General features: G+C 38.5%; 2 protein-coding genes and 1 long non-coding RNA gene across 4 annotated transcripts in view; all 3 read left to right on the top strand.

Moving 5' to 3' along the window:
* Nucleotides 1-4,534, top strand: part of LOC135083295 (uncharacterized) — a 6,877-nt gene extending 2,343 nt beyond the window's left edge. Inside the window, exons 4-8 of one of the 2 annotated variants that reach the window (XM_063978034.1) lie at nt 215-310; nt 1,131-1,226; nt 1,700-1,804; nt 1,886-3,004; nt 3,353-4,534. In XM_063978034.1, coding sequence (XP_063834104.1) covers nt 215-310; nt 1,131-1,226; nt 1,700-1,804; nt 1,886-3,004; nt 3,353-4,482 — 2,546 coding nt within the window. In that variant the 3' untranslated portion in view covers nt 4,483-4,534. Of the gene's footprint in view, nt 1-214; nt 311-1,130; nt 1,227-1,699; nt 1,805-1,885; nt 3,136-3,352 lie in introns of those variants that run through there. The other variant, XM_063978035.1, reaches the window with a different exon arrangement.
* LOC135083440 (uncharacterized) overlaps nt 1-22,483 on the top strand; it is a 262,840-nt gene that overhangs the window by 170,593 nt on the left and 69,764 nt on the right. The gene's annotated exons all lie outside the window — the stretch shown is intronic.
* LOC135083156 (uncharacterized) overlaps nt 1-22,483 on the top strand; it is a 25,645-nt gene extending 3,162 nt beyond the window's left edge. Inside the window, exons 2-6 of the mRNA XM_063977891.1 lie at nt 10,015-10,268; nt 10,358-10,491; nt 11,238-11,355; nt 11,890-11,994; nt 21,587-22,483. Coding sequence (XP_063833961.1) covers nt 10,020-10,268; nt 10,358-10,491; nt 11,238-11,355; nt 11,890-11,994; nt 21,587-21,718 — 738 coding nt within the window. The 5' untranslated portion in view covers nt 10,015-10,019 and the 3' untranslated portion in view covers nt 21,719-22,483. The remainder of the gene's footprint in view (nt 1-10,014; nt 10,269-10,357; nt 10,492-11,237; nt 11,356-11,889; nt 11,995-21,586) is intronic.

Below are 22,483 nucleotides of genomic sequence, written 5' to 3'. Positions count from 1 at the left end.
CCATTCGAGCGTGACGAGACGTTTAAGTGTATCTTCCCTTGTTTTAATCTTATGTAAAACTAATGCCATAATCAAATATCTGGCCGGATTATTTGTATGAAATTTTGTGAATTTGAGCAACAAAATCAGGTCTTAAGAGGTTATTATAATCTTTCAAAATACCATGCTCATTTGAACCAGAATGAAGTAAATTATAAAATTTATTTCTTTTCAGGTGCACCACAACCAACTTCTAAAAGGCCTCAGCCCATGACAATGGATGACCAGCAGCCAAGCACGAGCACTATGACTTACACTGGTGTTACTAGAAGTAAGTTTTGTTTTATTTTATAAATGAAAACTGATGCCCAGCCGGGCTAGGATGCGCGTCGTGATAAACTCATTTTAGACGACACATGTATGAGTTATTATTATTTAAAAAAAAACATAACCCTCCTTCTGGCGTAGTCGGGTAAAAACATTACAAAAAGGCTCTCCGTGCGTGTAATGCGTAGGTATAGACCCAATATACTTAACTGTCCTATCCGTGACATTGACAGCGGGGCGCCACCGTCAATACCGGATAGCTGGTTCCGACTTTTTCCATGCTGGATGATGCTTTTACACTACGCGGAAATTAGTCAAGTCAATGTGAACACACACCGAACAGTGAGGTGGGGATGAAAAATAAATGATTTTCATCCCCACCCCGCTGTTTGGTGTGTGTTCACATTAACTTGACTTTTCTAATTTCCGCGCAGTGTAAAAGCAGCAGGAAACTATAAAGTTGAACGATGGTGGCGTCCCCCTGTCAATGAGTTTGGTGGGCCAGTTCAGTTTAGGTCATCTAAAACACCGATTGTTACCTGTCAAAAATGGCATCCTGGGACGCCATTCGAGTTTCACATTTACAAGAAGCATAAGCCGTATCTTACCTCTTTGTTTTAATCTTGGGTAAAACTCAAATTCAAATTAAAAATATTTATTGCGTAATTCTAATCCCATAATCTCAATATCTGGCCGGTTTATTTGTATGAAATTTTGTGAATTTGAGCACCAGAATCAGGTCTTAAGAGGTTATTATAATCTTTCAAAATACCATGCTCATTTGAACCAGAAGGAAGTAAATTATAAAATGTATTTCTTTTCAGGTGCACCACAACCAACTTCTAAAAGGCCTCAGCCCATGACAATGGATGACCAGCAGCCAAGCACAAGCACTATGATTTACACTGGTGTTACTAGAAGTAAGTTTTGTTTTATTTTATAAATGAAAACTGATGCCCAGCCGCTGAGCCGGGATAAACTCTTATGGATGATTTTAGACGACACATGTATGAGCTTATTTAAAAAAAACATAACCATACTTCTGGCGCAGTCGGGTAAAAACATTACAAAAAGGCTCTCCGTGCGTGTAATGTGTAGGTAAGGCCGATTGTTACCTGTCAAAAATGCCATCCTGGGACGCCATTCGAACTCGACATTTACGAGACGCATAAGCCGTATCTTGCCTCTTTGTTTTAATCTTAGTTAAACTCAAATTCAAAATCTTTATTGCATAACTCTAATCTCATAATCAAATATCTGGCCGGATTATTTGTATGAAATTTTGTGAATTTGAGCACCAGAATTAATTAGAGAAGAAGAGGTTCTTATTATCTTTCAAGATACCATGCTCATTTGAACCAGAATGAAGTAAATTATAAAAGTTTCTTTTCAGGTGCACCACAACCAACTTCTAAAAGGCCTCCGCCCATGACAATGGATGACCAGCAAGCAGCAAGCAAGCAGCCAAGCACAAGGACTCACAGTGGTGTTATTAGAAGTAAGGAAAATATATTTTTTTTTTTTTTATACATAATAATGTGGTTATATTAAACTAACTCTTACCATTTCTTAATTTTAGGCCATATGTTCAAGAACCAATTTGAACAAGATCTATATAAAGCAGTCGCCAAAACACAAGCGGAACTCAGACGATGCAAAAAAGCAAAAGCGGGATTAATACAGAAGTTACAAATAGCCAAGAAATTGACCCGTTCCAAAGCTTATCAATATGTTACAAAAGACTTGTCACCAGCAGCAAAAACATTTTTTGATATGCAAATAAGACAATCTACAAAACACCCCAAAGGACATCGTTTCACATTAGATGAAAAGATATTGGCATTATCATTATATAAACCTAGTCCAAAGGCATATCGCTTGCTGAGCCAAATATGTGTTCTGCCGAAAAAAACTACCTTGAACAAATTAATGACGAAAACATATTTAATGCCTGGGATAAATGATATTATCTTTAATAATTTAAAGAAAAGGGTAGAAAAAATGCCTAGTAAGCATAGATATTGCTCTATAATATTTGACGAAATGGCCATTGCTGCCCATGTTGCATTTGATAAACATACCGATAAAATAAAAGGTTTTGAGGACGACGGATTCGAACGCGAAAGAAAATTTGCTGATCACGTGTTGGTATTTATGGTCAGAGGAGTATTCAAAAAATTTAAGCAGCCTGTCGCTTATAGCTTTTGTACTGGATCCACAAAAACGGAGAATCTCAAAAGGCAATTAAAAACAGTAATTGAAAACGTTTTAGCAACCGGACTCAAAGTCATTTCGACAACGTGCGACCAGGGATCCACTAATATGGCTGCCATAAATTCACTAATAAATGACACCAAAGGTCATTATATAAGGCAGAATCAAGAATTTAAAGGGGGGTTTTTTGAAATCAACGAACACAAAATTTACCCACTATACGACCCCCCTCATCTTTTAAAAGGAATAAGAAACAATCTGATTACAAAAAATTTGGAATTTACTCTGAATGGGAAAAAGCGCACGGCAAAATGGGCCCATTTAGAAGCTCTATACAAAAAGGGCCCAAGCTATAAAGGCATGCGCTTAATTCCTAAACTTACCGCGCGCCATGTAATTCCTAATTTAATACCTAAAATGAAGGTTAAATACTGCACGGAACTTTTTAGTAAAACTGTCAGCGTTGCCATGGGATTTACAGCAGGTAAACATTTATTTGTACTTGCCTTTTATGCCAGTCATCATAGTCACGAATATTATAATTTATAACTTAGTTTCTACTGCAAGAGTTTCATGTCATCTGCTTGGAAATATTCCATGATTTCATAATGTCTAGATTCGTTTTTAACTGACTTTAACATAAGGATTTAATTTTACAAAAATGCATTGAATACATTGGACTTGACTACAATTAATTTGATTAACGAATTAATAAATTAAAATTAATTTGGTGCACGACACTATCTGGACTACCTTATAATAATTTTATTTAAAACAAGTATGTAAATATATTTTATACTTGTATGTAACTATATAATGTGTTTGTTTATAGGAACTGGCAGAATCCCAAAAGAAGCTCAAGATACTGCAGAAATTTTATTATTTTTCGACAATTTGTTCGATTCCGTAAACGGTAGTTACAACAGAATTGAAAAGGGTAAAGTTTACCGATCTGCGGTCTCGCCAAAGTCACCACATCATAAGTTGTGGTATAAAAGTCTACCAATATTAAAATCCATGCAATTTGTTGGTGGAGCACGCTCAGGGGTGGTTCCATCTTTAAGAAGTTGGATTAAAACTATAGAAGCATTCCAGCAAATAACAAAAAAATTACATTCCATTGGGCTCAAATCTTTACTGCTGCGCAATTTCAATCAAGACCCTTTAGAAAATTTTTTTGGTGCAATAAGGGCTCATGGGCATCGAAATATAATGCCTACAGTGCCGGCATTTGAGGCTTCTTATAAAGCGCTTTTAATAAATAATATGGTGTCGCCTAAATCAATTGGGGCTAATTGCGAAAGTGATGATGGCTATTGTTTACAAAATCTCAAATACCTTTTTTATGAAAACATTGTTAGGCCCTTACCTAAAAATATAATAATAAATTTTGATCACATAAACATGGATCTAACCAACATTGATAATTTAATAAAAAGCCAAAATCCGTTAAACATCGAAAAATGCGCAGCAGCTGCTTATTGTAGTGGTTGGGTTATTAAAACAATTTATAAAAATATTGGTTATTGTGAAATGTGTAAAAGTGATTTAGAAGGGGATGGTGAAGAAATCTATTCAAAATTTATAACTATGAAAAAATATTCAGAAAAATGCAATCTTCACTATCCCAATAAACATTTGCTGGAATGCCTATTGCATATAGAAGAAATCACATTGTTAATTTTATCAACACAGTGTGAATCGGATCAAATATCCGAATATATAAAATTGGTAACCACTTCTCTTGTAACATTAAATTTTGTGACATGCGAAAGTCATAAAGAAAAAGTTAAAGAACTTATAATATGTAAAGGAATTTCCTTGATGATAAATGACTGGTGTAAAGAAATAAATAATATATTAAATGGTAAAAATATAGTTTTTGATGAAAATTGTCCTATGAAAATGTTAGCGCACAGATATTTTGTATCACATAAAAGTAAAAATAAAAGTTTTAAATGATTTACATATTTGTTTTTTATTTCTTTTACCTTGTTTAGCAATTGGTTATGTGCAGTTTTATTTTGGTAGATTTTTTTTTCCAAATTAATGCACTGTTGCATTGTTTTGGAAAAAAATCTACCAAAATAAAACTGCGCCTCAAAATAATATTTGGAATAATACCTGGATACGAACCATGAACGACGAAAGCACCGTGTTACAAGCAGAAGCGAGTACGGAGCTTGAGAACTAGATGGCGCCTCTTTCTATCAAAACCTTGAGACGGCTATCTATACGTAGTACTTATTCTTATCTATGCATCCACCTACAAATTAATTTTGTTTAAGTTAATGAATTTAACAAGGGATTTTAAAGTGGAAGGGTTATTACAATTAAGTACACACTTAATGTTAGTAGGGAGTGGGAATTTTTTTGGAAGAAAATCAAACAAGGAAGAGCCAATTTTGGGACAGTTAAAAAATATATGATTGGTTGATCCCTCATCTAAGCCGCACTCACATAGGGAATTATCTTTAATCCGCATTTTTGCAAGGTGAACCGGGGTACAAGCATGTCCAAGACGCAAGCGACAGATAATGGAAACAGTCCTTTTAGATAAGTGGTGATATTTAAAGAACCAGGGTCTTGTGGGAATGCTCTGTTGGATGTCTGCATAATATCTACCAGCCAATCGTTTAGACTTTTCCCAATGAGTATTCCATGATTTGTAAAGGTGACTGCGTGGCAGGGAGGAAGCGTCATGCGCATATAACTTGTAATGTTCCAACGAGCCAGTGGTTATAGCAATTTTGGCGGATGAGTCTACTGTTTCATTACCAGGAATTCCTCGATGACTTGGGATCCAGGCCAAAACGACGTTTAAATTCAGCTGATTACACTGATATAGGGCTTCTCGAATTTTGAAAATTATTGGAAATTTGGATTTGGATTTGAAGGGATTGGCTAAAATGGATTGAAGACAGCTTAGAGAATCGGTGAAAATTAGAGTGTTGTTGAGTTGATGAGAGATAATGTAGCGAATAGCTTCAAGTATAGCAACAGATTCTCCGGTGAACACTGATGTAACAGGAGGACACTTAAAATTCAATGTTATTTTGTATGCTGGGATCCATACTGCAGCACCTGTGCATCCACCTTCGTCCAGCTTAGAAGCATCAGTATATATCTTGAGCCAGCCTTGCCAGTGTTCGGAGACAATTTTGATAAATTCTTGGCCTGCAGAACATGAATCTTTAGTTATACCAAAGTTTAAAATAATCGAGGGATGGTAAAGTAGAGATTCAAAGCTGTTAGAGAAAAGGGGATTCAATGTCATGTTTTCAATCGGAGTGGGGAGACGGTTAAATTTCTGGTAACTTAACAAGATACATGGTAAACTCCGGGAGAGGTCATTGTTGATCAGTGAAGAGAGGAGGATTAATTTGTCATTTAATGGGTGAGTTGAATTTTGAGAAACTTTTAAATAAAATCTGTCACTGAGGTATTGTCGACGTAAATAGAGGGGAGGTTCCACGCTTTCAACTTGTAATCCGTTGATAGGCGAGGATTTCATAGCTCCCAGTATTATGCGAAGACATTTAGACTGGGTTTTAGTAAGCTTATCGAGGACGGATTTGTTGCACGGGTCTAACAGAAATGAAGCATAGTCAAAATGGCTACGAACGATAGCATTATATAGTAGCTTTTGGGAATAAGGATGAGCACCCCACCAGGCACCCGAGAGGGCTCGAAGAATATTTAACCCTTTTTCTGCCTTTCCAAGGATGTAACTGAAATGCGGGATACCTGACAATCGGGTGTCAAGAACTAATCCCAAAAACTTTACTTGATTGTTGCAGGGAATGGTATCGCCGTTCAATGAAATATCTAAATTTGGAATGGAACGTTTTCTAGTGAAGACAACGCAACTACATTTTTGAACAGAAATTGAGAGTCCATGATCTGTCATCCAGGAGTTAAGGTAATCTAATGCTGAGTTTAGACGGGAGCTTGCTTCGTTAATAGATTTGGAGGAGTAATACAGGGATATATCATCCGCGTACTGCAGTATGCTGCAGAAAGAGTCAACTGTTCTGTTTAGGTCGTATGTATAAACGCTATAGAGTAGGGGACTAAGCACAGACCCTTGAGGGAGGCCTTTCCATATTAAACGAGGAACAGAAGAGTCTTGGCATCTCACCGTTATTGATCTAGACATCAATGTGTTACAGATGAGACGTACCAGTTTCTCCGGGATACTCAGCAAGTGCAATTTTTGCCTGAGCAATGGGAGCAAAACATTATCATACGCGGAGGCTATGTCCAGGAAAACACCAACAAGGAATTCTTTATTTTGGAAAGCTACTCGAATATCGGTTGTCAAGATGCTCAAACTATCGAGAGTGCTCAGCCCTTTACGGAAGCCAAATTGGGACTTAGGCAAGATGTTGTTGGATTCTAAGAACCATTCTAAGCGGTTTTTAACCATGTGCTCCATTATTTTGAGAAGGACGGAAGAGAGAGCTATAGGACGGTAGGAATTGTGGTCTGAAGGTTCTTTTCCTGGTTTGGGGATTGGAATAACTATCTGTTGTTTCCAAGATTCCGGAAGAGAACCTAGATCATGAAAAGAGTTAATGGTGTCAAGAAAGTAATGTTTGGCTTTTTCGGGGGATTTTAATATAAAAGAGTATGGGATTCCATCTACCCCTGGGGAAGAATCCTTTAAACCGTCAAGAGCCAATGACAGTTCTTCAAATGAAAAGGGCCGATCGAGGTTGTTTGTATGAGGGAGAAAACTACTGGGAGAAGGGAAGCTATCCATGAAAGGAACAAAAGGAGGGGCCAATTTGTCAGCGAAAGCATTTAACCATGCTGAGGGATCATTTGATGGAGCATTAATTGGTAATAAAGACCTACGGTATCTTTTGATATGCTTCCAGACTATTGAGGAAGGAGTTCTTGGAGACATAGTCTCGCAGAACTTAATCCAGCCCTTTCTCTTCTTTTTGGCCAGGAATTTTCTGGTTTGCGCAGCAGTTTTTTGGTAGAAGATGTAGTTCTCCATGGACATTGAACGATTGTATCTTTTTTCAGCCTCTTTACGATTTTGGACACTAGCAGTACACTCTGCATCCCACCAGGGAGGTGACACCTTCCTAGATGGGTTTTTTGTGGGAATATGAGCATCAGCTGATGTCAGCAGGGTATTCACAAACTCCGAGTACACATCAAGAGCGTTCTCGTTAGTGACGTTAGGTAGGTCCTTCAGTTTTTCTCTAACCGACGCATAATAGCCTGACCAATCAGCGTTATTTAATTTATATTTTAAGAGGGGAGGGGGGCGATTTATTACAGAGTTATTATTCGGTAGAGAAATTAAAATTGGAAAATGGTCACTACCGAACGTGCTCTTAAGAACACTCCAGGAAAGAATTGAGCTTAAATTAGGTGAACAAAACGAGACATCCACGGCAGACGCTGGGTTTTGAGACGGCGCACATCTTCTCGTTGGACAGCCACTGTTCAAAATGCAGAGGTCCAAATCATCCAAAAGATCCAAAAGCAATGATCCAGGGGAGTCAGAGTGATATGAGCCCCATGAGACGTGATGGGCATTTAAGTCACCCATAATGAGGACAGGAGGAGGAAGGGATATAATGGCAGAGCGTAATTCATTAATAGAGGAAGAGTTAGGACGAGGAATGTAAGCGGATAGAAAGGATATGTCAAATACTCGCACGGCCACGACATTAATGTCTTGACTGTGCGAGGGGAGAGGAAGTTGGGTATAGCGGAGAGAGCGCCTTACAAGTAAGGCACTTCCCGCGTAACCATCGGTCCTATCATCCCGGAGGCACGAGTAACCTGATACACGAAAGTGTGAACCAGGCACCAGCCATGTCTCCGAGATGGCTAGGACCGATGGAGAATATTTATTAATTAAAAAAGTTAATTCGTGTTTTTTACGTCTAATGCTTTTGCAGTTCCATTGGACTACCTCTGTCGACATTATTATTGCAAGTTAACTGCGAGATTTGGGAAAGCTTTTGCGCAACGTTGGACGGTAAGGTGTTTTTACGGCCAGAAACAATTTGAAGGATAAGAGAGAGAACCAGGTCCAGAAGGTTCTCCTCTCCTAAGGAGGAAAAAGAGTCATCGCCTAAAGCGCAGCCATTGGGGAGGGCGGAGGCACAGTTGCCTATTATGGCTTGGTGCGCCTGTTTGTCATACCCTTTATTCAATGGCGTATGAGGACGGGAAGGACGCGGGATGGACTTTCTGTAAGAGCTGGATTGAGTGGAGGGTGAGGATTGGGGGTAGGAAGATTGAGGAGTGGGGTTGGATTTTTGGGGTGATGGGGATTTAGCAATGTCTGCATATGACCTACGAACTGGCGCAAATTGGGAGGAGGCCTGGGAGTAAGAGACATTGTCCTGAGACATGGTGATCTTAATTGCCTTCTGCCGAGAGTGCTCTGGGCAGGACCTGTTTAAAGCAAAATGGGGGCCTTGACAGTTGATACATGTAGCTTTGTCTTCCGTAACTTGGCATTCCTCAGCAGAGTGTGGTTGTGTGCATCGGTAGCATCTTGGCTTGGATCGGCATTGAGACTTAACGTGGCCAAAACGACAGCAGTTCATGCATTGGATAGTTGGGAGTTGGTACGTCTCAACTGGTAATGAGTTGTGGAAGCAAAAGACTCTTTCCGGGAGAACTTGACCCTTAAATGTGACTACGACTGTTTGTGTGGGGACCCAGGAAGTTTGATTTTCTTGAACTAGTTTCCTATTGAGACGGCGCGCCTTCAAAAGGATACCGCAGCCGTCTGGGGTAGTCAAGGATTCTGCGAGTTCCTCCATGGTCCAGTCTGTAGGGATATTTCGAATGAGGCCCATGCGGGTCACGTTATAAGTTGGGATGGAAGCTACATATTTGTACATGGACAAAATTTCATTATTAAGGAAATTGTTGGCAGCAGTGGATGAAAGAAATTCGACAGAAATCCTGTTTCTGCCAATTTTTTTGACACCGTCTAAAATAATTCCCTGTATCTTGTTAGTGACCAGAAATTTGCCAAATCTCATGGGTTGAATATAAGCTGGGGAAGAAGGTTCATTTTCCACATGGGAAACGTGAACGATAAAGGGGCCTTTGTCCTGGTCGCTGTATATTTTAGGAGCAATCACAAGTGAGGGATGTGTGTACACCGATTGATGATTTTGTGAAGATCCGTCTGTGTTTGTCCTCTTGGCGGGCTCGGAGTCAACCTCCGTATCTAGGCGGCGTTTAGTTGCCGTTTGGGAGAATAAGGGTTGGGAGACCTCCATTGTATCCGTCTGATCTGGAGGATCAGGCGGGTCGGGAGGACTAGGGTCCATTTTTGTTAAAACTTACCGAGAATAAATAAACTTATGTACCACCACCCTTGTTTTAGTAATAATTTAGCTTAAAATTGGTTTTCTGTAAAAGATTACACTAGTAATTACACCAAAACTAATTGTTTTCCTGAAACACGTGTAGCCACTGACACTCGCGAGACGGAAAAAACAGGCGAAATGTCACGCACAGATGGAAATTGCGCCTTGTCAAAGTTGTCAATGTCAGTCAGTTGTCATGTAGGTTGCGTTTTGTTACTACATCGTAGTAAACCTGCCTTGATGGTAATATTTAATTCTGTTTTTATCAGATTCTGCATGCTCTACCGAGCGATCAACGGTGATAGCGAGTCGAGTGCCCCGCTCGAACGCCGTGAAGACCCCGGCACACCGCACAGAGGAGCCCCTGCTCCTCACCATCGATATGAGGTTTGTTTTTATGAACTTAATGCCATTTGGCATTATATTCCAGTCAATCTTATCAATCGCTTGGTTGGTTCATTATTATTTACTTACAGGGCCCACCGACCCCGTGCCCGGCGCGCGTCGAGTACGCCACGCCGGTGTTCGCGCGCAACTACCAGGGCGTGTGGCGCTACGTCGTGCAGATCCCATACGAGGGCTACTTCACCCAGACCGTCGAGGTCACCAGGTAAGCACCCACCACCATGTGGAGTAAAGAGGTCAGAAAGAAACGAGTTATGGCCAGTAGAGTCTATCCGTCCTCCTTTACAGGTCTGAGAGATAAATTGATACTGCTGGATGATACCTGCTTATTTCTCCTTAGACAAAGTTACATACTTACGTGACATGCGATGATGCGAAATCGTTTCGCACCGGCCGTGTTAATTTTAACTTTGTATAGAAAAACATGTTGATCGATTGGTAGCGGCCTGCGTCCAGCGCTTCCCTGCTACCTTTACGATGTCGTCGGTCCACCTTGTAAGTGGACGTCCCAACCAATCGATCAACATGGAAAGCATTGGGGGAGGCCTATGTTCAGCAGTGGACGTCCTGTGGCTGAAATGATGATGATGATGATAGAAAAACATGGAGTATTCAGATCTAGACCGAAGTTCTCTTTCATGCCACTAAAACGGCCACAAATTTCTTCCTCTAAGGCTGAAGGACCGTATTATAATAATAATCAATCTGAATTGCTCTGGCTCTGATCTCCGAAGCCGAGTACTCATTTCAGCTATAGGACGTCCACTGCTGAACATAGACCTCCCCATGAATGCTTTCCACGTTGATCGATTGGTAGCGGCCTGCGTCCAGTGCTTCCCGTCTACCTTTACGATGTCGTTGGTCCACCTTGTCGGTCCACCCGATGCCGAGTACGCTCATGCCCAAAGGTTCCAGTTTTTCTATGTTCGTAACCCTGGTGCCCCTCGCCAGATGCATGCAGTCGCGCTGCCACTACTTGGAGGGCGGCTGCCTGAGCTCGCCGCGCTGGGTGTCGCTGCTGGTGGCCGAGATGCACTACCCGCTCGCGCAGCACGTGCAGGACTTCCAGGTCAGAACCACTATTACTACAATGCTATCTTAGAAGTAATTCAATTCAGAAGACAACTTTTCCAACCTTCACAGGTTGGGTTTCATTGGAGGCCAAGCTGTAGATCCTGTTTATTCAGGAGTTGCACTAATAGGAAAGAGTGGTCGGATAATTCCCGTATCTTAGAAGTAAAAGTTTGTACTAATTAGCGTCATGGGATTCTCTCTCCGATTTATTTCTACTTTAGAAAATTAAATTCGACTCAGACAGCAGAACGTCGAAGGTAAACACGGATAGGTTTACCATCGACGCGGAATCTTCTATGTGACCATGAACGACTGCTCAGTCAAGACCAAAACGACTAAAGAACTCGAGTCCCAATAGCTTGTATTAGTCATTCATGTCCTTTAGCCTATGGCAACTCTTAAACAAAAGACGTCGGTAATTTTGAGTGTTGGTAATTTTGGTTGTCACATGAGGGTTGTGATCCACGTGATGGGAAAAGCAGTCTTATTCACATTGATAGAAGAATGAGTTTCTCTTGTATGTGCGCAGGAGTACCAGCAGTACTTGCAGAAGCGCTCCGGCCCCGTGGAAGGCGAGCCCAGCACCGACAAGCCGCCGCACTGCGACGGGCACGACAAGTTCGGCTGCTATCAGGTACTTACAATGCCAGCGGCTTTGCCTGAATCATATCCATTTTATTCATGCAAAATTATGACTGCAAATCAAGAGCGATTTAATCAGAGCCAACGATGACATACATATCGTCACCGTCGTGGCAGAATTAAATAACTGACACTTTTGGCAAAAATCACTTTTTCCACTTTTTGTATAGTAGAAAGTGTTACCTATATTTTGGTCTTACTCTCGTGGCAATATCTATGATATTTCCAAAGATATCTTCAGTTTAGTGAAACTATTGACCATAAATTACAACTCTGTTTGTTGTAAAATTTACCTGGCAAAACTGAATAAGTGACTTTATTTAATGAAGAATGTTCACTAATTTTGTTTTTTAGCTTTCTGTATTCTCTGTTAAAAATAAAAAATACACGTGAAAGAATTATTTCGATACGTCAATTAGTTTCCAAGATATTGAATTTTAAAAGTGCGGGCGGCGGCCGGCCCGCCATTTTATGCGCGTGACGTCATATTACAACGACTGGCTCATATTTGTATGGGTGGAATCTTGCAAACTGAATTAAGACACACTTCCAGGCAACCGATTAAGCTGAAATTTCGCAAACACATGTGATTTGGATGACCATGCAATATTATGATGACATGGAGCTGATCTGATGATGGAGCTGGAAGGTGGCCATAGGAACTCTATAATAAAACGACTTAAATCCATCGAGTTTGGGCTCGTTCGTTTTGTATTGATGAGTATTTTAATTCTATATAGTAATCGGGGTCTAATGATGGAGCTGGAAGGTAATTCGCAATAAAACGACACAATCGCATCAAGTTTGGGTTTGGTTCAATTTTAATTTCTGTGATGGGTCTGGGTGTTAATATGTATAATAAGTTTGTATTTACAAAAAAAAAATATTTAAGTATGTTTATATCCGTTTTCTAGTGAGCGGACGCTGTGAATGTACGTCACACGGGGTCACGTGACCGTCGGCGGGACTCAATCTTTAAGCGAACTTTGAATGCCTATAAAATCATAACTACTGGGTATTTTTGAATGAAATAAAAACTAATGTATTTGTAAATGTAAAAGCTTAACTGTAACATAGGTTTCAAGTGATTTTGCATACCTAGTAACATTCTCAATTCTACCACAACTCACTGCAAAACATTGTTTCAAAATACTTGTACTAAGAAAGTCAATAAGTGACTTTATTTAATTCTGCCACAACTCAATCCGAAACATTGCTTCAAAATACTCGTACAATTGTGTTTGAAATTAAAAGTAACATTTAAAGTAATGTTGCAAAAATGAAATAAATCAAAATGTTCATTACTCAGACGTTAAACCTTCATCATCATCATCATCATTTCAGCCATATAGGTCGTCCACTGCCGAACATAGGCCTCCCCCAATGATTTCCAATATGACCGGCTGGTAGCGGTCTGCATCCAGTGCTTTCCTGCTACCTTTATGAAGTCCACGTTGTGCTTTTCGGTATGTGCCCTCCACTCCAGAACCTTGCTGCCCCATCGTCTGTCAGTTCTGCGTACTATGTGCCCTATCTCTTGTACAGAAAAACTGAGCATAGCCCTCTTCAAAGCACGCTGTGCAACTTGAGTAAGAGGCCGCGTTCCCGAGCCGTCATCAGTGGTAACACATACAGATTGTAGATTTTTGTCTTTAGGCACTGAGATATTTTGGACGAAAGGATGTTGTGTAGTTTCCCGAATGCTTCCCAGCTGAGTTGGATTCGACCTCTTTCTCTACCTAGCTGAAACGTTTGTCCAAGGTAGACATACTTGTCAACAATCTCAAGATTCGAGCTCCTAACCGAAACTGGGTAGGGCGCAACATAGACATTCGACAAAAGCTTCGTTTTTCCATGTTGTTCACCCGAAGGCCTACCTTTTGGGAGATTAAGGTCTTCGAGCATTGTGCCTGTTAGAATTAGTTTAAATGAAAGAGTATTTAGTTAACTTATTTTATTACGTCTTGCACAGGTCAGGTTACCATAGAGAAGGAAGAATATCCATACAAATGTCATCGAGTCTTCTAGCTGTCATTTACAATTTACACAGAATAAAAATCAATGATCCCAACATAAAATATTATTATTTCTCAACTTTCTTCACGACCCCTCGATTTAGACCTTATAAAATACAAGTATTGTTAAGTTTAAATCGCTAAATAATACAAATCAACTTATCAAATAAAGTATTAGAATCCTCATTTAAAAACAAAACTTTTACACTTTAATACACAACATTAGTTATGTTATTAGTTATTTTAACATAAACATTTAAAAAAGAAATCAAGATAAAAATCCTTTTACAAATCTTTGAAGTTAGTAACATCAAAAATCATTTTTTATGACAATTTATTAAAACTTAAATAATAATTAAGTTTTATTTCACACTTGTCAGCTTTGGCAACTTAATTAAATAACATTAACATTTTTCTTTTAAGTGTAAGTATAAAGTGATAATAATATTAATTTACATATATCAGCAACATGTAGGATATTTTAGTTAAGCCTATTTTACACTATATCTTATACCCGCCTGCAATTTCAAGTTTCCGTTTAAGCAAGTTTTAAACTAAAGTACAAATTTTTATTCAATCTACAATTCGGACTTGAAATTGACACATTTTTATTACTGGTCATACTACAAACGTCAAATGTCATGTGTTGAAATGTCAGTGATTGTCAAATGTCAAACAAAAAATAACCTAAATTAAAAAAATAAAACCTCTTACTTGATCAAATTTTCCCTAAACTTCTGAAACTTTTCACGACACAAGGGTTTTGTCATGATGTCCGCGATATTTTCATCTGTCGACACATATTTCACTTGTAATAACTTCTTATTTACGATGTCTTTTATAAAATGCACTTTAATGTCAATGTGTTTCGATCGTTTAGTGTTTTCATAGTTCGATATCATTTTAATTGCACTACTATTGTCCACAAACAACACAACACTGCATTCATTGAATTCACTGGCGAGTCCTCGGATGTACAGGAGCTCAGCAGCGCATAGTGCTGTGGCGACATACTCCGCCTCGGCAGTTGACAAGGCGACAGCAGGTTGCTTCTTGGATGCCCACGAGATGAGGTTGTTCCCATGGAACACTGCCATGCCACTCGTGCTCTTTCGATCGGACTTGTCTCCTGCCCAATCTGCATCTGAAAAAGCTGAAATATTATTGACATCATTTCTGGTATAAGTCAGTTTAAGATCCTTGGTGCCTTTTAAGTATCTGAGCACTCTCTTTGCTGCTCTCCACAGTTCTTCAGTGTGTTTATCCAAGTATCTACTGAGATAACTTGTGGCATAGATTATATCGGGCCGTGTCATCATTGACAGGTAAGTAAGTCCTCCAATTAATTATCTATAAGGTACTGTATTAATAATCTTGTTTTCTGTTTCAGGTTGGAAGTTACTTGTCATTGGTGTAGAAACTGCATTACAATCAGCCATATGAAAATTTTGTAACAATTTGTCAATAAACTTTTCTTGTGATAATGTTAATGTGTTTTCATTTCTCTCTATGTCAATAGCTAGGAAACTTTTTACATAACCCATGTCTTTGGCTTTAAATTGGGATTTTAGTTTCTGTACAGTTGTTTCTATTGTCTTTGAGTCTCCAATTATTAAAATATCATCTACAAATATAACAAGCCATATGCCATTTCCAGTATATAAACACACATCATATTTAGATCGCTTCATTTCTATGGACTCACAAAATTTGTTTATTGTTTCATTCCAACAACGTGGTGCTTCTTTAAGTCCGTATAAGGCTTTTTGTAATTTTAGTACTTTTCCATTTTTAATATTCATCCCTTCAGGAACTTTTATATATACTTCTGCTGTTGATTCCAACTCTCCATTTAAGAATGCAGATGGTATATCAAGCTGTCGTATTTCCCAATTGTTTGTCATAGCTTGTGACAGCATTAATCTTATAGTTGTTGTCTTTGCAACTGGAGAATATAACTCCGAAGTGTTTGCATCAGCTTGAAACCCTTTTGCGACTAACCTCGCCTTTTTAGTTCCATCCTGTTTTGTGCGAAAAACCCATTTGGTTTCGATAGCCTTTTTTCCTTCAGGTAAGTCACTTTCTGTCCATACTTGTAGATCTTGTAGAGACTTAAATTCTTTATTAATTGCATTTTCCCAATCTTTGTCTTTAATGGCTTCTTTATATGTGTTTGGACTTTCTATACTACTTAAGCAATATGCCATATACAACTCATAGTCGTCAAGATGTTTTGGTGTAACTCTAGGTCTTATTGGCCTCTCTGATTCTTCATCACAATTGTTTTCTTCATTAATATTATCTTCCTGTTCTTTCATATTCATTTCTTCAACATTTACTTCTTCATTAGTATTAATTTTCGTATCATTTTCTTCTTCATTACTCTTATTTATAATCATGTTTTTCTTTTCAGTTTTTCCTTCCATAACATTTTCATCTTCATTACTGGTAATTATTATTTTATGTTCATTTATATTTTCACTGTCATTTTCATTCTTCCTGTAGTGTATGTCTGTTTCATCAAATGTAACATCAGTAGCAACAACTATTTTATTTTCTTCATAATCCCATAGTTTATACCCAGATCCACAATATCCAACCATAATCATCTGTTTAGCTCTTGGTTCCAATTTCTTTGGTTTTGGTAAAGTTACACACCAAGCTTTGCTTCCAAAAACTCTCAATTTTTCTAAATTATTTTTACCATACCATAACATAGATGGTGTCTTCCCATTTAGTGCAGTAGTTGGACTCCGGTTTAATTCATAAGCTGAACTGAATAAAGCTTCACCCCATAGTTCTTTTGGTAATTTTGTTTCAATTAATTTGGTCCTCACTTTGTTTAATAATGTTCTATTCATCCTCTCCGAGGTACCATTCTGTTGGGGGGTGTAGGGAGTTGTATACTCTATTTCTATTCCTTTATTCATACAATAATTCTTGAGCATATTCGAACTGAATTCTCCTCCATTGTCTAGTCTCAGCCTTTTTGTTTTCTTCCCAAACTGTGTTTTTATATATTTTATAAAATTTATTAAATTACTTTCTGCTTCACTTTTTCTTCTTAACAGTTTAACCACAGTGTAATGACTAAAATCATCTATTAATACTTGAAAGTAATTATGACCATGTAAAGTTGTAGGTTCTACTGGACCACAGACGTCTGAATGAATAAGATCTCCTATTTGCTTACTATGTCTCGACTTTGAATTATGAAACCTTCTTCGAGTACTTTTTCCTTCTATACAAGTTGTACACTTTTTGTTAGGTACAGGTAAATTCAATGTTCTCAAATCATCATAATTAATGTGTCCCAACCTTTTATGCCAAATATCATTTCCATTTTCTTTTGAAATGTGAGCACTATTTATTACAATTTCCAAATCTAGAGTGTATATGTTACTCATTTTTGTGCCACTCAAATATATATCACCTTTTCTTAATGTTACATTTTCTTGATCAAAGATTACTTGAAATCCTTTTCTTGTTATGTTGTTTATTGATAATAAATTATAGGACAAGTTCTCTACTAGTAATGCTTCCAATTCTATTTCTATGTCTTGATATTTTGTGTTTAATTTGCCTTTTTTCTTCGCTATTAAAGTTTCTCCATTTGCTATTTGTATTTTAATTGGGTGTTTTAATTCTTGTATGTCTGTCATAAATTTTTCATTCTCCATAGCTACCATATGATTACTGGCTCCTGAATCTAAAATGAATTTATTTAATTTCTCCACAGTACACATGGCTAGAAATGCTAACTTTTGTCTATTATTTTGTGGTGTTCTGCCTCTGTATCTTGGACCTTGGCCCCTGGTCATGGTTCGGCCTCTTCCTCTATAGTTTCCAAATGAATTTCTGTAGTTCTGATTCGAATTTGTATAACAATTAACGGCTTTGTGCCCTTTCTTTCCACATTTAAAACATGCCATAAAGTTAATTTCATGTATAGTTTCTTTGCCTTTTAATTTTAATTCCGCATCCAGCAGTCTTGATTTCACAAAGTCTAGGTTTAACTCTTTATCCACAGTCATGGTTTCCAGCGTTGTTATTACTGTTTCATACACATCCGGTAAAGTTAATAAAAGATGGGCCACCCTGTCCGTTTCCTCCATGTTATGTCCGGCAGCCTCCATGTCACTAATCACAGTGTCAAATGCCAGAAAGTGGTCTTGTAGATTTTGGTTATCTGTACATTTTAGTGATAATAATTTCTTCTTTAGATATAATTTATTAAATAGCAAATTGTGCAATGGTTGGAAGATGTTTCTGATGAAGAAGAAGTTGGAGGGTCGAGTTCTGAGTCAGAGTTAGATGAAATAACAAAAAGTGATCATGATAGCGCTAATGAGATCGAGCAATCCTCCGCACAATCAAGTGAATCGAAAATGCAAGAAATGTACAAGATTTGTGTGCAATGATCACTCTGAAATAAACTGTCAACAGTGTAACAAGAATGATTCGGAGAGTTCCTAAAAAATACTAGTATTACCTATGATCTCAGTATACCTAAGTACAAATTGTTAATTATTGACAATTATTTTAATTTAGCTTGTTTTTGTATAATTAGTAAGAAATTCATGTTATTACCTATAGATATTAAAGAATAAATAAAGCATTTTTATAATAATATAGTTTCATTTACTTATAAATTTCAGTATGTATTAAAAACTACTCACACAATTTGGGGTCATCTGTGACCCCATGCGAGCAGTTATGTAAGATTCTTTATGCGAGTAATTAAGGGTTAATGATATCTATATATTTATCTGATACGCATTGCACAATTACTGACCGCGCCTTGGCGTCCTCAATCTGGAACGCTGTGATCTTTTTGTCGTCCTTTTCGTTCAATATGTCAAAATTAATTGCTTGGACTACACCTCTCTCTTCGAGTAGAGTTTTTATACGAAATTTCCAATGGGAAAAGTTCAATTTATCGGTCAGTTGAGGCATTAATAAATTTGTTGAGCCGGTAGCCATCTTTAAGTTCGACTTGATAGTAACAAAGAAAAGACGCTCCTGAAAAATGTGAGAACTAACGCTTCCCTACGGCCTGTGCCATCTGGCTTAATAGCAAATTACACTCTTTATCACTTTTATAATCTAATATCAGCCCATAACCTGTTAGAATTAGTTTAAATGAAAGAGTATTTAGTTAACTTATTTTATTACGTCTTGCACAGGTCAGGTTACCATAGAGAAGGAAGAATATCCATACAAATGTCATCGAGTCTTCTAGCTGTCATTTACAATTTACACAGAATAAAAATCAATGATCCCAACATAAAATATTATTATTTCTCAACTTTCTTCAGTGCCGAGGTCTTCCAGTGATTTTGCCATGACCACACAATATCGTCGGCAAACCGAAGCTGAATGATGTACTCGTCGTTGATGTTTGTGCCGAATCCTTTCTATTCAAGGAGTTTGAAAGCGTCTTCCAATGCAGCGGTAAATAGTTTCGGAGATCCGGAGATATAACATCTCCCTCATGCCTCGCTGCAGAGGAATCGCCCTCGTACTCCACTCCTGTACTCGGACCAACATGGTGGCGTTTCTGTACAAGCACTTTAGCACCTCGATATGTACCGATACTTTTCAGAAACCGGCTTGTTCGGGAGGCTAGAAGTCATCGAACCTACGCGCGAGATCATTCGTGATAACTTTCGCAAACAGCTTGTAGACATGACTCAGAAGCGAGATGGGTCAGTAATTCTTCAGCAAGGTTTTATCCCCTTTCTTGAAGAAGAGTACCACCACGCTTCTGTTCCAAGCCTCTGGCGTTGTTCCCTGGAGTAAGACGAAGTTAAATAGTCTCTGAAGGACCGAGGTTATCCCGTCATGACCCGGTGTGCCTTGTTGTTCTTTAGGTGTTTGAGAGCCATCCTAATCTCGTATAGGCTGATAATGCTGATATCCACAATATCTTCGTCGAGGTATATAGCTGTCCATAAAACTTTTCAATCTCACCCAGAACCTCGGTTTTTGTTGACGTTACACCACCTTCCGCAGTCTTCAGCTTCGTCAGCTAGCTTCGCCCAATAGAGTTGTCTCTAGCGAACACTTTCGAGCCTTGGTTCCGCTCTATCGCCTCTTTAATACTATTTGTATTAAAGTTGCGAACATCATGTCGCAAGGACTTTCATGTCTGTCTATTGAGCTGCCGATGTGCCTTAGCGTCAACGGAGATCTGCAGTGACATTGAACGTCGTTCTGCCATGACGTTGAGGGTAAAGGATCCCTATGGATCCCTAGGGAGATATCCCTATTACAGTTTTATTGTTTTTGGATTATTTTAATTTTGATATTCATTTTGATGTTGGTTCTTTCAATTTAATTTCAATGTTATAGGAATCTGATGTTGATGGTTACCATAACAATTTGTTAAACATTTATAACTATTTAATAAGTAGGTATATTCTAGTATTATTTAACAATTTTACAGATTTTGACTAAAATCGCATTAACAAAACAAATAAAATAAAATGAATAAATCAACATTTAGGTCAATAAAAGTGTGGCAAAATTAAACAAGTGTACTTATTCAATGGAAATATTCGTTTTTGTAATACCTTGGTTGTGGTAAAACTAAATAAGTGACATGCAAAAAGTAAATAACTGCAACTTAGTTGTAAAATACGGTTGTGGCAAAACTAAATAATTACATTTTTATTTTTTTATTTAAAATAATACAAAATAACATCATCGAAGAATATTGAATTAATAAAGGTAAATTTGCTGTATAAAATATCAAAAGACCGACAGTAAAATATTTTTACCCTTAAAAGTTATCGCCATTTTTAACGAAAAAAATCACAAAAACGTGAATATCTCGCAACTTTGGTTTTGTCAGTTATTTAATTCTGCCACGACGGTGACGATATTTAACATTGGTTCTGTGCAGAATCCTCAGCCTTTACAGGTGTAATTAGTTAATCTTATCCATCAGGCTCGTAAGCCGTTCACATTTGCTTGTGTCGTTAGAGAGTCCCCGTAGGCTATACAGATCGGGAAGATAATCGGCTTAAGTAAGGTGTTCGAGGAATTGGCCGATATCAAATCGGTGTAATGTTCTTACTTTCATAAATACTGATTAATAGCCGCATTAAGCTGTAAGCCGATAAAAAGTATGTAGGTACTCTGCGGGGACGCAGCTTAGCCCGGGGTTTTCCCGGGAATTATTCTAATTTTTCTCGCCGTATAAACCATCCTTGGACTTCATCGAACATTAAAAAAAAGAATTGGTAAAATTGGTCCAGGCGTTGTTGAGTTACTTATGCGTTTACCAATACATTTTGCGATTCATTTTTATATTAGACTAGCTTTCCGCCCGCGGCTAAGCCCGCGTGGAATTTCGTTTGTTAAATTTTCCTGAATTTTCTTTGCTATAAACCTCACGGAGCCCGAGATCTTTCCAACGAATTCAAAACCCTGGAAATCGGTTCGTGCGTTCTGGAGTTATTGTAGCGTCAGGAAGGAAAACTCGACTTATTTTTATATAGTAGATTATATTTTCTTTATTAGGTAAACATACATAATATAACACAGGTAGCATACAAAAAATAGGTCTCTAATGCTGATTGCCGGTTGCAGGTCCGCCTATACTACGACTGGTTCCTGGTGCCGGGCTCGTGCAAGTGCTGGCGCCCGGACTACTTCGCGCGGTACGTGCGTCGTCGCCACAACAACGAGCTGTAGGCTCCACCGACCTACAATACATACCATCGAGCCCTCTTTCCAACTGGCCAGGGTCCCACCAGCCGGGTACCCGTCTAGGGTTGCCAGGCGTCCGGATAAAGCCGGACATAGTTAGGCTTTTTGATTGCGTGTCCGGCCAAAATAACCGATGTCCGGCCTGTCCGGATTTGTTAGGCTTTTTATTTGGCTGCCGCGCCAGGCGAAAGTCGAGCCACAGAATATAACACGCACGCATCAGGACGTTAGGCTAACTCGTGAGCTCACTAATTGCACCCCCCCCCCCCCCCCTGTCGCATGTCCGGCTATTAGGGTAAAATGTCCGGCCAAATGAAGCACAGAGTCCGGTCTCACAGTGCGCGTTGACGCACAGGGTGACACACGAACCAATCACATAGCTCTATTCAACACTGTGCGTTCGATTTTCTGCTTCACTTAAGCAAGCATCGTTTGTGAATACGGGCGTGTGTCCACTGAGCGGCAGCGTAATCGCTAGGAAGACCTCCAAGTAATTGACAAATTCCCATGTTTTTGAGGAAAACACCATCTTTTCTTTAGAAGCTTGACATAATAATTATGAGTGTACCTCTGTGTTGCTGAGATGGTTTGGCCAGTGGATTTCACAGAAACTATTTCTAATAAACTTAAACTTATACAGGATGTAAGGTACTGGTTGGAAAAACTTAAAAAACCGGTGGAATTGATTGCCAAGCTGTCCCTAACATCCTGTATGACTTCGGCAAGGTTTGTAAGTCGACGCTTTTTTCA

Source organism: Ostrinia nubilalis, chromosome 23 (genome assembly GCF_963855985.1).
Source record: "Ostrinia nubilalis chromosome 23, ilOstNubi1.1, whole genome shotgun sequence".
In the NCBI taxonomy this organism is placed as follows: domain Eukaryota; kingdom Metazoa; phylum Arthropoda; class Insecta; order Lepidoptera; family Crambidae; genus Ostrinia; species Ostrinia nubilalis.
The sequence above is the reverse complement of the archived record's forward strand: the minus strand, read 5'-3'. Positions and strand labels throughout refer to the sequence as shown.